The sequence below is a fragment of the Rhamphochromis sp. 'chilingali' genome, assembly GCF_963969265.1.
Source record: "Rhamphochromis sp. 'chilingali' genome assembly, chromosome: 20".
Lineage (NCBI taxonomy): Eukaryota > Metazoa > Chordata > Actinopteri > Cichliformes > Cichlidae > Rhamphochromis > Rhamphochromis sp. 'chilingali'.
The window spans coordinates 9,595,382-9,610,117 of record NC_137947.1 but is presented as its reverse complement, the minus strand read 5'-3'; the positions used below and the strand labels follow the sequence as shown (position 1 = coordinate 9,610,117).

The following is a 14,736-nucleotide window of genomic DNA, read 5'->3' as shown; positions in this document are numbered from 1 at the left end:
GCAAAGAAAAACAGAGTGCTGTAATTGACTGTAAACCTTTTACCCCTTGAAAGCCTACTAGGAGCTTCTGGACTGAGAGGTTTTAGGTCATATTTCAGGCCTGCTTATAGAACAAAATGACTGTTTGCATCAGGAGTTACTGAGGGTAGTCTCTGCTTATGTAGCTACTATTGGGAAAACCCAGAAACTACTCTAATGGTCATAAAACCACATCTTTATTGGTATGCACGGCGGTGTGAAAAGGTCATCAAATGTCGTCTTTATGGGGGAAAGCGTTAAAGCCTGCTAGGAAGGTGTTCATGCTCCAGAACAACTTCAGCGCTGCGGAGCATGAATCCTTGAAGTCTATCAGACGCTCTGTGTTTTTCATGATGGATTTAGAAAGCACATTTTAAGACAAGCATCCAAAAATCTCACTTAAGTGCTAAATTTGTTTGAGATCTAATAACAGTTAAGGCAAGGTTCAGCGCTGCATACTCAACAACTTCCATTTAAAGTTATCCTTTAATTTGTAACTCACTCAGCCAAAGTCAATTGTTTTGTACAAACGAGGACAAAAATGCTGTACCTGGAGTGGGACGAGATCTCGCTCAGGTCCCCGATACTGCCCTCTGTCACATGGCTAGACAAAATGGCAGAAGCATAGCCCTGCGGTAGGTACATTTTCCCATGATCCTCTTCCGACGCTCCATCCTCGTGGTGCTCCGACACCCACGGGTGTCCCTGCTCCCCGACTCTTCCCTGCAGCAACACTCGGGCCCCGGGGGCCACGCAGGGATTAGTGTCTATGCCGCTGTCAGTGGATGCGCCTTTGATGTACGTGAGGCCGAGCATCTCGGGGTCCATCAGGTCCCCAGAGCCAAAGTGCTTATCGTCACTGTTGCTGGAGGCGTTGCTTGAAAGAGTGTTGCTACTTGAGTGGCTTGAGTTTTTATCACCCGCCTGGCACAGAGAGGGAGAGAGCGAGAGGGGTGAAGGAGAAAGAAACACAGTAAATCAAACAAGGTCAAACAGCAGCTGCAAATAATTCTTACGGATGCTTTAACATTCTTGCCCTACCAGGCAAGGAGGGGGTTTACCCATCAGGCTTCCTCACACGGTCATGTGTCCCTGACTGAGGCAACAGCTTGTTTTCTTGAGGCCCATTACACTGTCAAGTAGTTGACAGTAATATGTAGGCAGGAATAAAAACAGACTATGCTGAATGTCACATACTTTGCGTGCAAACTCTGAAATTGTGATACTTATTTGAGGAATCCAGATGATCATAAGCTTTGTTTTTTTAGCTCTTTTATCCCTCAAGCTCAAATACATTTAAGGTCACACCAACTTATTCCAATGTGCATCATCAGTTTCAAACCATGGGGATCAACAGCTACGCCTTATTTTAGAACGTAAGCCATGAATTGCAAAGGTTTGTTCTGCGATGTCACCTTTACTATGATTTACTGCTAAATTATTGATGCGGTTTTAGTCACAGCATAGAAAAAACAGTTGAAAAAGCAGGCTCAGTACATTAGAGATGTACAGTGCCAAGAAAATGGTTAAATTTTTTATCCACTTCCAACAGTGGTGGAAAACACCAAAACATGTTGTTTAGGTGCATTAGCCAGCCTCCAGCATCTGAGGAGAAAGAAAAAAGGAAGGCAGTGCTGGGCAAAATAACCATAAATCAGAGGGAGTGGGGAGAATATAGAGAAAGGAGAAACGAGGGGCTAAAACACTTAATATATTCAACCTTCAAGGAAAAGGTGTCCTAGAAACGCATGAAACAACCTGAAACAGTGATGAGATGAGATTTCCTTTAGCATGCTGATGAAGGGAAAGCGATAACTGCAAAGAGCGTCTAGAGGGGACAACATGAACATCTGCCCCAATTGAACTGATTGCAGCAAAGCCCAGAAACAAGGGCAATCTGAGCTCAGCCTGAAACAGTTGTGGGATATAGCAGGTCTTACACAGACTCTAATGCCAGCACAGCACACTTCAAGGCTGAATCAGACCAAGTATACGAAGACCTTCCCAAAAGTCGCAAATAGACTTCCAAACTATATTCAAGTCACCTGGTCGGCTTCAATAAAGTGAAAGTGGATCAGACATTTACCCTGGACAGCTTGTTGGGCGAGTCCTTTCCTCCTTCTCTTTGCTTCAGAGGGTTCAGGATCTTGGTGGAGGGGATGTGCCATTTGGCCTCTGTGGAGCCAGAAGTTACTGTTACTATAGAAGCAGATGGCATGATTCACAGACTGTATGTAAAAGATGGCAGCAAGATATGTGGACAACAGTTTGTGAGATTTGCTTTGGTTTCAGGATTGTTACACTCTTGCTATACAGACATGCATGTTAACAATGACTACTTCAGACTAACCTGCAGACCTAGTCCTCTCCAGGGTGGGCTCTCTCTCTCTGTGGATCTCTCCATCCCCTCCCTGGATGTCCCCTACCCGCTCATGCAGGATAGGGGAGGGACACCTGATGGGGGGAGAAAAAAAAGAAAAAGGAGAAAAAGAGGGCAGGAGGGGGAAAATGGGCCATAAATTCGTTTTTCTATAGAGTGTGCTCTCTATTCAATTAAGAGAAAGGCTTCAATAGATTCACCACAGATGTACAGCAATTAGCTCAACATCATTTAAGGTCAAAACACTTGAGCTCATAATAGAATAAAGAAGCTGCCAGACAACGCTGACAAAAGACCTTTTTTCATTGGACTCAGCTTGCAGAGTGCTTTTTACCTCTTGACAAAAGGGTAAGAGCAGCAATTTTTTTTCAATGCGCGTCTTAGTTAAACCTTTTAGAGCTAATAAAGTTTACAGCAGATGAACAGAGGCCGCATTGTCTCCTGATCTCCGACAAAGCCCGGCAGATCAGTCGACATGTCTGCCGTTCTGCATCGGGGCAGCTCTGACAGGGCGCAGTGGTCCTCGGGTGTTCAATGCACATCTGAGGCCTCTGACAGAAAAGGCAGCAGTGGGGAGCTAAGCCTGTTGTCATGGTCTGTAACCACTTACAGACAGACGTCGGTCTCTCATGGATTCTGCTCATGTACAAGAATCAGCCTGACAGATGTTACGCCTGCGCAGTCTACAGTCTGGGCTGCTCCGTGACATCGTTATATAATTGACGAAATGATAAAGACCAACATGTTGAAAAGAACATTGTAAAAAAACAAATGACGAAAAAGCATGACGACTGGCCAAAAGTGCACTGATGATTTGGTCATTTCATGTGGAAAAATTGCTGTCATTTTGCAAAATTGCAAGTTCTCAGAAATAGTGCTGGGACTGATTGGAGCTGCATTCATTACTGTAAAACCGCATAATCCTGGAGGGACTACTTAAAGGTTATTTCCAAAAAACTAAAAAAAAAAAAAAAATTGACACTGCTGTGGTCCTGTACCCATCATATCCAGGCTGCTGGGACCATGTGCTGCTGCCACAGGGCCCTGGATCACTGGAGGACGACTGGTTGCTGGGGGAACTGCGGTAGTGCTGGTCTCCCTTGTTACATGAGGTGACCTGGGGATTCTCCATATCCTGCACAGTTCTGCAGAAAAAAAGAGGGACAACAGACAGGAGTGGTTAAAAATGATTACAGATAGCCCATAATATATATACAGTTGTAGTTCTAATACCAACAGCTTATTTGTTTATAAAGTGCAGATAATATCCTAAAATTGCACTTTAAAACAACAAAAATAAAAAGTCCACAATGTATAGGGACATAAATAGAGGGGGGTATTATCAAATGATTGTTAAATGATCATCATCAAATTATCATTTGGAAGGACTGAATCTTAAGGGCATCATTAAAGGCTTTCAAAAAAAAAAAAAAAAAAAGAAGAAAGAAAACTCAATGTGAGATAATCAAAGGAGCTTGCAAAGAAAAGCGTCTGGACTTCAAGAAGTCCAGACGCTTTTCTTTGCAAGCTCCTTTGACTACGATGACCTGGATGACTGAGAACCTTCACAGACAATGTGAGATAATGTTAGAGGAGGTAAAGGTGTCTCATTTTCAAAGGCAGAGAAAGAGGTTAATTATGGCATTAACCTCATTCAGCAATCCAGATGATGATTCTCTGTGCGATTCCTCATGCTTAGCTTATTACTGAAGTTTAGTCCTTTCACCTAGTTTGACCATCACAGCCTCTGAGCTAATACCTTGAGATAAGATGCTTTGCTTGCTTTTGTCTAGCCAGGAAAAACTTGTGGACGATACAGTGAAAAATACACACTGAATGTGACTTATGTCTGCTGCCTTCCCTTTAACCAGCACGCCAAATGAGGTAAGATGAGCGGACGGAAATAAGACTGCAATAACACAGGCAGTATGGCTTTCACATTAAAGCGTAAGCCAAGTCTTGTCAGTTAGCCTATACTCCTTATATCTGCTTCTTTTGTCCTTATACATTAGTTTGGAACCAGGTCTGAAATGACTAAATCTTTATTAAATGCAAAGCCAAGAGAGATTGTCACCTGGATCAGGTATTCAAAGATTGGAAATTTGCAGATAAGCGACTGAAAATGATCCGGTAGAGCTCTGATTCAAAAATGCAAGTATAAACATTCACAAGGCGACCCAAATTAAACATCAACACTTTCTGCTTCCTTGTTCGGTTTCCTTTTTTCCCCTCCACAGGGAAATAAACTGTCAGTATCTCAGTTGTGCCACACATCATCAAACACTCTGGCCGGATCGCTGTTTTCTCTCCGGCTGTGTTAGTCAAGTGTCAAGCTAAGTCCAGGCACTTCAATTTGAGACAGAAGCGGCTGCTTTTCGTTCTCCTTTTTTCTTCTTCTCCTCATGTTAAGGAAAAAAAAAAAAAAAATTTTGAGGGGAGCGATCAGAGGGTTGGTCTCATTTGGCTGTGAAGCAGTCGTCATATTTTATGGTTGCAAGTCTAAATCCAGCTATACGTGTGATGAAATGGCGCTTTATCCGAGCTATAAAGATTCTCGCGCGGCCTTGCGAGACAAATGGGTCCATGCCCCCTCAAAGCCTCGTGAGATGAGTAATTTAGTGAGACCACCTGTCGGGCTCCATTTTTGTTCATTTAAATTTAACGGGAAGGTTAGTGATTCGGTTTTTGTTCAGACCTCAATCAGAGTATGTGGATTTTTAAAAAAGGTGCTTTTTAAAAATAAAATTAGTTGAGCAGCACAAACAAATGTCCGGCTAACTCATTCTGATTTATTCCTACAGATCCTGCGACTTTATGACACAGTCTCGTCTTCCTCCCTTCCCCTCCTCCTTCTCTACTCCCACTCCCTCTGGGGCGCTTCATATCGCGGTCTAGGGAAGAGCACTCTCTTTGTTTCTGCAGTAATTGGATGAGATGAGCGGAGCTGTGTCAGTGTCCCCATCACCTCCTCCTCAGCAGGGTGCAGGAAAAGGGAGGGAGTGGGGGAGTTGGAGAGTGAGAGAAAGGAGGAGGGGAGTGAGAACGGAGAGCTCCGACTGCTAGGGACTCCAGGCAGAGAAGGCGGCCATTATCCCAGTATAGTCAAAACAGGCAATACTGGACGGGCGGGTGGGTGGCGGGGAGTCGGTGTGACACACTGGAAAGGTTATCGTGACTGTAGGGGTTTCATTAGAGTGAACAAATCACTGCTTTACATGGCTCAATGGAGATGTCCAAAAGAGACAGAGCCGAGGACGGGAACAAAGTCTGAGCGCAGCCTTATCATCCAAAGGGAGATGAAAGCGGAGCCGTGAATTCATTTAACTAAAATGCGCCATTTATATGTATGCAAATAACCGAGCACAATAACAGCTCAAAGTGTAACTGCAGCTCTTTTCTAAATAAGAAAGGCTGAGAGTTCAAAGATTTCATCTGAAAGGACGCCGTCTTTACACTGTTGTGTTTGATGACGAGCCTCCGTTTCTGAAAAACCTTGAGCAGAAAGTTTGTGTGTTAAAAAAAAAAGTAAAAAATGTCTCACAGGATCATTTCTTTTCTTAATTTGTTTAGTTAATGTTTTTTTTCCTTTGCCTTTTTGCACAACTGTGACATTATGTAAATTTGTCCTGGCATGTGTGCAATGCTTACACATGAAATATATGATAAAACCATCAGTGGATAACCACATTCATAAAGACCGAGTGGAGAAGCTATTTTCTTTCAGCGTGGATAACCATTTAAGCTCCTTTATTTGTATGTGACTCAATATTAAGCAGTGAACAGTGTTTTTTGTCATTGTGCTTTTGTAATGCAGCCTCTCTACCGTACAGTTATTCGATCGCCCATATTCAAGCGTTGCTTTCAACCCTTAATAAGTGCCAAATTGGGCATAGGCAAACAACCGAAGAAAACTGAAGTGGAGAATAGTGAGCACCTGGAACCATCTGGCAACTTCCTATCAAAGGAGGTGCTTCGCGGGATAGCTGCCTGGTGCTGCTGGAGGATCTGCTGACACTGCAAGCGGTCGGGGCCCTGAGTGGGCGAGCCTCGGGATAGCGCTCCGGCAGCCGTGGGCACCCGATGCCAGGTGGTATTTCTCCTGAAGGGCGTCTTGTACTCACACGGCGTACCCTCGCTGTCCACCTTGTACTCCACCATAGGTATGCGGTAGAGCTCGGAGCAGCCCCTGAGAGGAGAGGGGTGAGAGGGAACCAAGGGTCAAAGTTCATCAATGAACAGAAAATGACAGGAGATGACGTTTTAAGTTATGCGAATGATTAATTAGCAGGATTGAACCTATTAATTTGACCTATAACCTCACATCACAATATGTTAAATATTTTAATATTTTTCAGCCATGAAACTGAAAATTTCATAATAATCTGTGAAAACCAGGGTGAAGTGTTCTCACGTTGCCTCTCCAGGACCCTGCTGAAGCACACAAATACTTTTATTTACCCTGAGCCAGATCTTTAGACTTATATAGTGTTTATTTCTGCACTACTGACAACAACAGACCCACAAACATGTTCACACACATTTGCAAGTGTAAGCGGAGCACTAACATCACTTAAAATAGTTTCCCACCATTTCCGATCATTTTCACAAAGCTAAAAATCTGAGCTCGCCCGTCGGCCAGTAATGGGTATTCCCCGAATTGCTACACACTGGTAGCTTTTCGGTGCACCGTCTCCATCCACTTACTGCTAACATCAGTGAAGATCTCTGGGATGGACAAGGCCTGTGATGCCATTTCATGCAACATTAATCACCGAGGCAGCGGCTTGGTGCGTATGTTTGGAAAGAAGGGGAGGGATGGGGGTTAAAAAGTGGGTCAGGGTTAAAAAGTGTGAACACTCTGCTCACTCTCCAAAGGCATATCAAGCATGACCCTAATGATTACACTTGCCAACCCCCCCCTCCCCACCCCCTTTAAAGTCCATTTTCCAGCATCCACTGGGGAGTGGAAAGCTCTGTATACTTTTGCTGTGGTCATAAATGTATACATAGAAGGGTTTGAGGAGGGTGCACTGAAGGAAGGAGGGGGGAGTAGTAATCCTTCTCAGAAGGACCCTTTCATCAGTCTGGGCCATGGGTGGCTGGGCTGTTTACACCAGACTTCCCACTGGAGCTGCGGGTGTTATAAGATATAACTAGAAGATCATCCTTTGCTTCTTCCTCCGTGTCCTCTCACATCTGGTTGATGTCACCGCCAGCTGGCCTCATTCATGATGAAGAACTACATCCTGCACATCTTACGGTGTACATACTTAATTGTTTTCACAATATGCATGCTGCATGCATCACTGGTTTGGTATATAGGACAGTGAGAGTATTGAGCACAAGTGAAGCTGTTGTATGCGTAAAAAAGCTTAGAGATGAGAACATTACCTCTTTACACTCAATTAGCTCGCCGAGGTCTTTCAATTATTGTTCCAGACACAAAAAAAGACCCAAAAAATAAAAAAGACTGCTGGTCAATTGTTTTTCAACATGGTTGGCACTAGCTTGATTAACTGTGTGTGTATATGTCTGTGTGTGTGACAGAGAGAGAGCACATGTGTGTGGTCATAATAGGTTGCCACACATCATTACTCTACAAAGAAAAGAGCTATCCCCCAGCTAACAGCTTGTCAACAGTGAAGGTCTCAGCTTTATTCTCTTGCTGTGCTTTTTGCTCCAGAATGACCAAGAAGTGACAAAGTGATTTGCCCATATGATCCAAATAATCTCCATCAGCAGTACAACTGCAGACTTAATGGGAACAGCCTTCATATTCATGTATAAGGAATGTGCCTCTTGTATAAAGGCAACCCGAGACTGAGTGTATAAATCATAAGGAAACGGCAGGAAACTGGTGTTTGGTCAACAGTTAGAAAACTTTACCTGGAAGCTGGTGTTGCAGGAGAAGCTGTCGGACATGTCCAGCCAGGCATGAGCAGAGGAGGAAGCGAGTGACTGGTGAGAAAAATAATAACCGTCTTTTTCCTCTGATTCCAAAAAGAACTGCTGCGCCTCTCTCCCAGTTTAATGTGAGTGGCTATAAATTATGCCACAATGGCCTACATAAGCTTAGAGAAAACTACACAACTGGAGACAATGCACAACTAAAAATAAATTTGTTAGTGGGTGATTGGTGGAGAACATTCAGCTCCTTCAGCCATTCGGCTCTTAAAGAATCACAATAGATCAGTGTCACAACAGGACCTTAGACCTGAGTCAGAGAGCTGTCAGTCCAATGACAGGGCCAGCAAGTGAGGGGGACATGCTAATCCATTCCCACAGTCATAGTCCTTGTCACGGCAAAGAGTCACAGAGGTCGTGACCTCCACCAGTGCTGTGCAGACTGTTGTCAAAGGGTTCATTAAACGAGGTGTGCTGAAGACTTAAAGATGAAAAAAAAAACAGACTGATCTTTGCAGAACCCCCCCCCAACCCCCCCGCCCCAGCTCCTATGAAGAATGCAAGGGGATTAAGTAGGACAATTTGTGATGCAGTTTCTAGTTTCTTTGGGTTTAGTGGTGCTCCATCTTGGGTGGGTGCTGGCATGGGAAGTGAGAAATCCAGCTTTGCTTCAGTCCATATGAAAATCCACAATGACAAGTCTGATGGCACTACAAAGGAAAGGTCACAAGTGGCCATCTGAATGTCATCGTCAACACTGTGACACAGGCTGAAGACACCATTTCAAAAGTAAATCTTTGCAATTAAAACCTAAAACGACAATATGATATTAAAAAAAGAGAAACAAAAAGCCGGGACTCAGCCGGAATAAATTTCAGGGGAAAAAAAATCCTTACTGGCCACGTAGCAGTTTATGTTCTGCTTCTATTTGTATGTCTTGTAATGAACATACATTTTAGTCCATATTGTACTGATCCTTCTGTTTATCCTCACATCTCTGATGACCGCATACCAAAACATACAATCTCTACCATGTTCTATACATCGCATTCCTGTTTCAAAGAGCTAATCTTTTTCATCTTTTTCTCATTAGTTTTGATCCAAAGCTAACATGCTGAACTTGTTTAAGGCTTTTCAGAGTGATGATGGAAAAGCCTCTGGTACTGTGCTGAGCTATAACCACATCCTGCCCCCCAGTGTAAATAAATACAGTACTAGGTAAGGCTAATATTAGAGACATCTCACAGCTTCAGGCAGAGCAGGGTAAATCCATTTAGGGCATAAACAGCTTTAGGAGGTTTGCCACAAAACAATGCTACACTGTATAAATGATTCCTTGTTGCAATCTAATGTGACATAATCTTAGCAACAAGATGACAACATCACTCCTCGCCGAATCACAAAAATAGGAAGCCTAAACAATATTGGAGCGATTTAAAAAGAATAAAGAGGAAGCTCCTTCCAGCCACCGCATGTACTTATGAAAACATTTTTCCTTGTCATGGTAGCAGCGTGGAGCCAGGGTACATTGTTTGAAGGTCATGAGACTCTTGTCCATTGTTGCTAGATTAGTCCTCATCTCTCTGGCCACGGGGGACTGACTGGGGCCTTCGGGCCCCCTGCTGAATTCCTTTCCTTTGAGATAATGCCAGAGAAACTGGAGCACTTATTGTTGACTGCAACACTTTAGCAACTCCAAGACGCAGCAGCGAAAAGTGTTGAGGGCCCTCGAGATTCTTCACCTGACCTCTCACCTCTTGATTTGTTGGGAGTCTTGGGAGAATATTCAGAGGAGCTTAGATGGAGGCGTTTGGTTCTCATGGGGGCGGCGTTGAGGAACTGTGTTTCAGTGGGGACGGGGAAGGCTCAGCAGCACTGACCAGTTTGCCGTTCTGCTGCTACTAATGCTCACTAATCTGCCAGATGCCTCTATTAGCAAATGCGATATATGGGTCACACTCTGTTCATAACGCGTCACAACACATATTATACACATTTAGTATGACGTAATCACTGCACAAGCTTCTGTTCATTTATGTTTATTTCTAACCCCATTTCTTATTGGCTGTCCAGGCTCCCATTAAACAGTCACTTCAGTGGTTTCAGCTAAACCAAGCCAGAAGTCTTCACCTGGCACAGATGCCACACCAAAAGCTCTCTCTATCTCCATCCTGTAAATACTGCTCTGATAAGCTGGACACATTTGTGGAGACAAAACCAGTTTCGGAGGATGTTCCGTTTTATCTGCTTCTTCCGTCCCCGGACCGCGACGATGATTGCATCGTCGTGTATCATCACAGATCGTGGCGAGAGGCTTAGACGCCGGTTCTGCCAGAGAGGCTGCTCTGTTGGCTTCACAGACAACACACGTTAGCTCGCCATCTGGGGGAGCAAAAATGTTGCTCCTCTGTTGCCAGACCGGAAAGCAAAAGTTAACTACTATGCATGCTTTATATTTTGATGCACACATACACACAGCTGTTTAATCATATATTCATTCAGAACATTAAGCAAGGCTTGTCATTATCATTATTTACCAAAACACTCACCCATCAGGGATTTATCAAGATATTCACCAATCGCCACTTTACTTCATGCGTTTAGAAAGCACACAAATACAGTCAAAGAATGAAAATACACAGTGGTTCATTAATTGCTGTTATCTATGTGTTATTACCTTTAACGATTAGCTGGTATATTAGCATTACCTGTAACAACACAAACAGAAAAATGGGTTTGTATTGAAATATTCTTTCTGCACATTGTCAAGCCATTCTGTCGTGGCTGTCTGTGACAAAGTGGAACCAGCATTTTCCTGGTACATAAATCTGTCAGCCTGAAGCCGAAGAAAAACAAAGATGTCGAAAATGTGAGTGTGAAGGAGTGTAGGATACGATTTCACAGTGCTGTCTGTCTCGCACAGACAAAACAAGCAGATGTGCTTTCAGAACAAGCATTTTACACAGACCTTCGTCTCTTCCCATCACGCACACACAAAGGAAAAAAAATCATTTGAAACACGCTCCCTCATTTATTTCAAGGGCGGTGGACTCTCTACGTGGGAGTGTGTCCCTAAAAAAAGGCACACACTCCCATCCTAATTGCTGAACAGAACGTTGAGCGAGGTTAGAGAAAAGCCATCTACAAATGTGAGCTGTCAAACAAAGGCAGCGAGAGTTGAGCCATTAATCAAAAGCCTCTTCTCATTATCATTAGTGGGAAATGCTGACTGTCCGTGTCTGCGGCTCCGCAGGCCTGCTGAAGATTTCTCTCGCAACAAAGAAAGACTATCTCCAGAGAAATCAGTGGAGGACGACATCATCTCCGGTGCAACACAAACAGTATGTAAGCATTTCTTTATGCTAATCGCCTCAAACACGAGAGCAAATGTCAAGCTAATTTACACCACCTGCCAGGAAAAAAGAAGTAAACCAAACTACTTTTCTGTTATGGCTTCATTAATTTTGGGGGGAGCACCTGCTTCTGTCTCGCTAACCGCAGGACAACAGGAAACAACAACAGGAAATCTGCATTTGATTTTAAGTCATTTTGGCTTAATTGCTGTAACAAAAGTGTTTGCACCGAGGTGAAAATGAGACGACCAAAGAGTGAGGGTTTACCTTCGGGGAGTGCCATCTTCATAAGGTTGAATTATAACCACTTTGACGGTGACTGAGGTGCGCAGCAGGTCAATCATCTGCTCGTGAGTGAGGGTAGCAACGGCCACCTTGCAGATCTCCACCAGTCGGCTGCCCTGTCTCAGTCCTGCCTTCCAGGCGAAACCAAAGGGCTCCACGTCGGCTACGATGCCCTCGAAATTGACGTGGAAGCCGAGCTGGCCGAGGCCATTCCGGCGAAGTGTCATCTCCGTGGTTTCGCACCCTCTGGTGGCGATCTGGAAGCAGAATGAAAACGGCCGTTTTTATAATCTACGATAAAAGGCAGGTGAATTTGTATTTCACGGCACAGATCCTGAGCTTTAAAAACCGAAGGACTTAATAGATACTTTAGCTGGAAACAGAATGCAATACACATGACAGTGAGGAGATGAGACAGAGAGAAAAATGAATGAGCTTAATATTCTTTAATAAGAGCCTTCAAAGCTAACAGAGTATATTCCAACAGCGAATGGTTTGCATCATTTGTAAGATGTGTGTGGGTTTTATTACACATGCATGCACAAGAAAAATACTATCAAAGCCTCCAAAGCAGAAGCAGAAGTCCTTAGGCAGCAAGCCTCCAGCATGTTTGTTTGGCTAATTCAAAGAACCTTTCAAACTTGAAGTTAATAAGAGGCTACATCGCACGGCTAACCGTCTTGCCAAAGAGCCGCACACAAATACACACCTGTCTCTGTGGACAGTAACTACAGTAGCTCTTTTCTTCATGCTGCACGGGGAACGCAGATCTAATTGGCCCCTGAGACACGGACATGTCCACAGAGCCGAGTCTATTAGGTAAAGTCAGTGTCAAGGGAGAAGTTTGGAGCGTAATATTTATATACAAATACATAATCTGCATCAACTGGCAGTTAATTAAAGCACTTTCCCCCCCCCCACACCCAGCATGAAAAGATGACTCACTTCACCCTCTCTCGCCATTGTGCAGACTGCTGCCAGAGACGTGACACTTTCCCTAAGGATTCTTGGTGGACAGTCTCTGCTTGTCCAGTTGCGCTCTTGGATGAAAATGAAAGTTGGGTCTTGTCCAATTATGAGCTTACATGCAAATTAAGCTGCTCGCTTTGCTCAGTGGCGGCTTGGCATCATCCTTCGCTTTAATGCAACTCCAGTTCAGCAACCTACTTGCTTCAATGGTTTTATTTCAGCACAACACAAACACAGCAAAGTAAGTGGAGTAGTGGAGCACCTATTTGCACACTGATGACATAAAATGACTGACTACATTATAGCTACACTGCGAGAACACATTAGGACTACACGGTTTATGACAACGAATGGGGAATAAAACCTCACGCTACATCCAACGAGCTTTAATCACCCATTGGATTAGTCTCGGTTCAGTTGTGGGTGACTGCCTCCCTTTGCTTCAGAGTGGCAACTAGCTTCAGGGACACATTAACACAGACTATGGATTGTCAACACTCCACACCAGATTCTCACGTCAGCAGAACCCCATTATGAACCATCATGCAATAACTGTCCTCTTAATAGGATACAACTGTAAAATTTCAGCAAAGGAGCCCATCCAGTAATTATACACAAACACAGTCCCTGCTTTATGTGCTAATAAATAAGAAGCCAAAGATACTTCGGGTTCAAAATCTAGAGAAAAGACGCCAAAAACTTAGCAATCATTTTAAATTTCCAAAAAGAACTGGAAATATGAAACATAAAAGTTCTCCGGGGTAAAGTCTGGACTAAATGGTTTGTGTATGAAGGCTTCTGCGTTTGGGACCATGAATCAAACACCCCTTTTTCAGAAATCCATTAGGCCTAAATAATAGCTTTCTAAATGCTTTCATTAGAGCCCTTTATTCAGTCCAACCACCAAATTAATCTGCTCAGGTTCTCCTACGAGCTGCTCAGATTCATAACGCTTGACTCTAAGAGTGCATCCATCATCTCACAGGAGGTATTTGTGGCCTATGAAGATACTTGGATGAGAAAAGGGACAAAGTCAACATGTGTGCACGTCCTGCTGGCCAAACCAATAACAGACTAATAACCGGCCATAAAAACTACAACAAACATTATCAGCCTCAAATCTGTTGTAACTACTGTTGCCAAACAGTGTTACTGGCACTGTTCCTCAGTGATAGGTCTGACAGTCGGACACTGCTCTGACACTGATGGCACCGTCTGCATGTTTCTCAGACATGACAAAACCTTGTCATTCTACTGGAAGTGCGGACTGGTAAATCTGTGGCCGCTTTATACTTCAGGAATCGGCATCAACGTCATGTAGCTTCTTGTGTGATTCTGAATATTTTAGCTTAACGGAGCTCAGCAGCACTGTGGGACTGCAGGAGGTTATCAAAGCTTTTACTTGTCTGTAACAACATGTATGACCTCAAAATGGTGCTAATGAGCACTAATTAAGAAGCTCTTTTATTGATCAACATGCTGCTTCTCTCTGTTATATGTGCCAGTAAAATTGCTTGTTGCTTTTTGGATTGTTGTTTGAATAAAGAAATAATCATAAACGCTACCATGGCATTTTACTACCGACAGCATAAATGATAAGGAATCAGAAAATTGTTTGCAAATACAATTACAAGTGTTTAAAATGTCATCATATATCAAATAGAAAAGCAATATAATTGCAAGGTTTGGAGTTAGGAGAATGATTAAAAACTTATAACTAATTTAATACATATTTAATCTAGATAAACACAATATAGTATTATAAAACTATTCCAAATTATTTAGTTCCAAAACATGCAAAACAAAACCCAACCAGACAAAAGAAAG

At 43.3% G+C, this 14,736-nt stretch overlaps 1 protein-coding gene across 6 annotated transcripts in view; it reads right to left on the bottom strand.

The window, feature by feature from the left end:
- Positions 1-14,736, bottom strand: part of LOC308388090 (signal-induced proliferation-associated 1-like protein 2) — an 80,774-nt gene that overhangs the window by 15,464 nt on the left and 50,574 nt on the right. For all 6 annotated transcript variants that reach the window (XM_080868587.1, XM_080868584.1, XM_080868582.1 and 3 more), the window contains 6 exons: positions 11,923-12,197; positions 6,333-6,584; positions 3,397-3,543; positions 2,369-2,472; positions 2,105-2,193; positions 569-942 (listed from right to left, as the gene is read on the bottom strand). In XM_080868587.1, the coding sequence (XP_080724713.1) occupies positions 569-942; positions 2,105-2,193; positions 2,369-2,472; positions 3,397-3,543; positions 6,333-6,584; positions 11,923-12,197 (1,241 nt within the window). The remainder of the gene's footprint in view (positions 1-568; positions 943-2,104; positions 2,194-2,368; positions 2,473-3,396; positions 3,544-6,332; positions 6,585-11,922; positions 12,198-14,736) is intronic.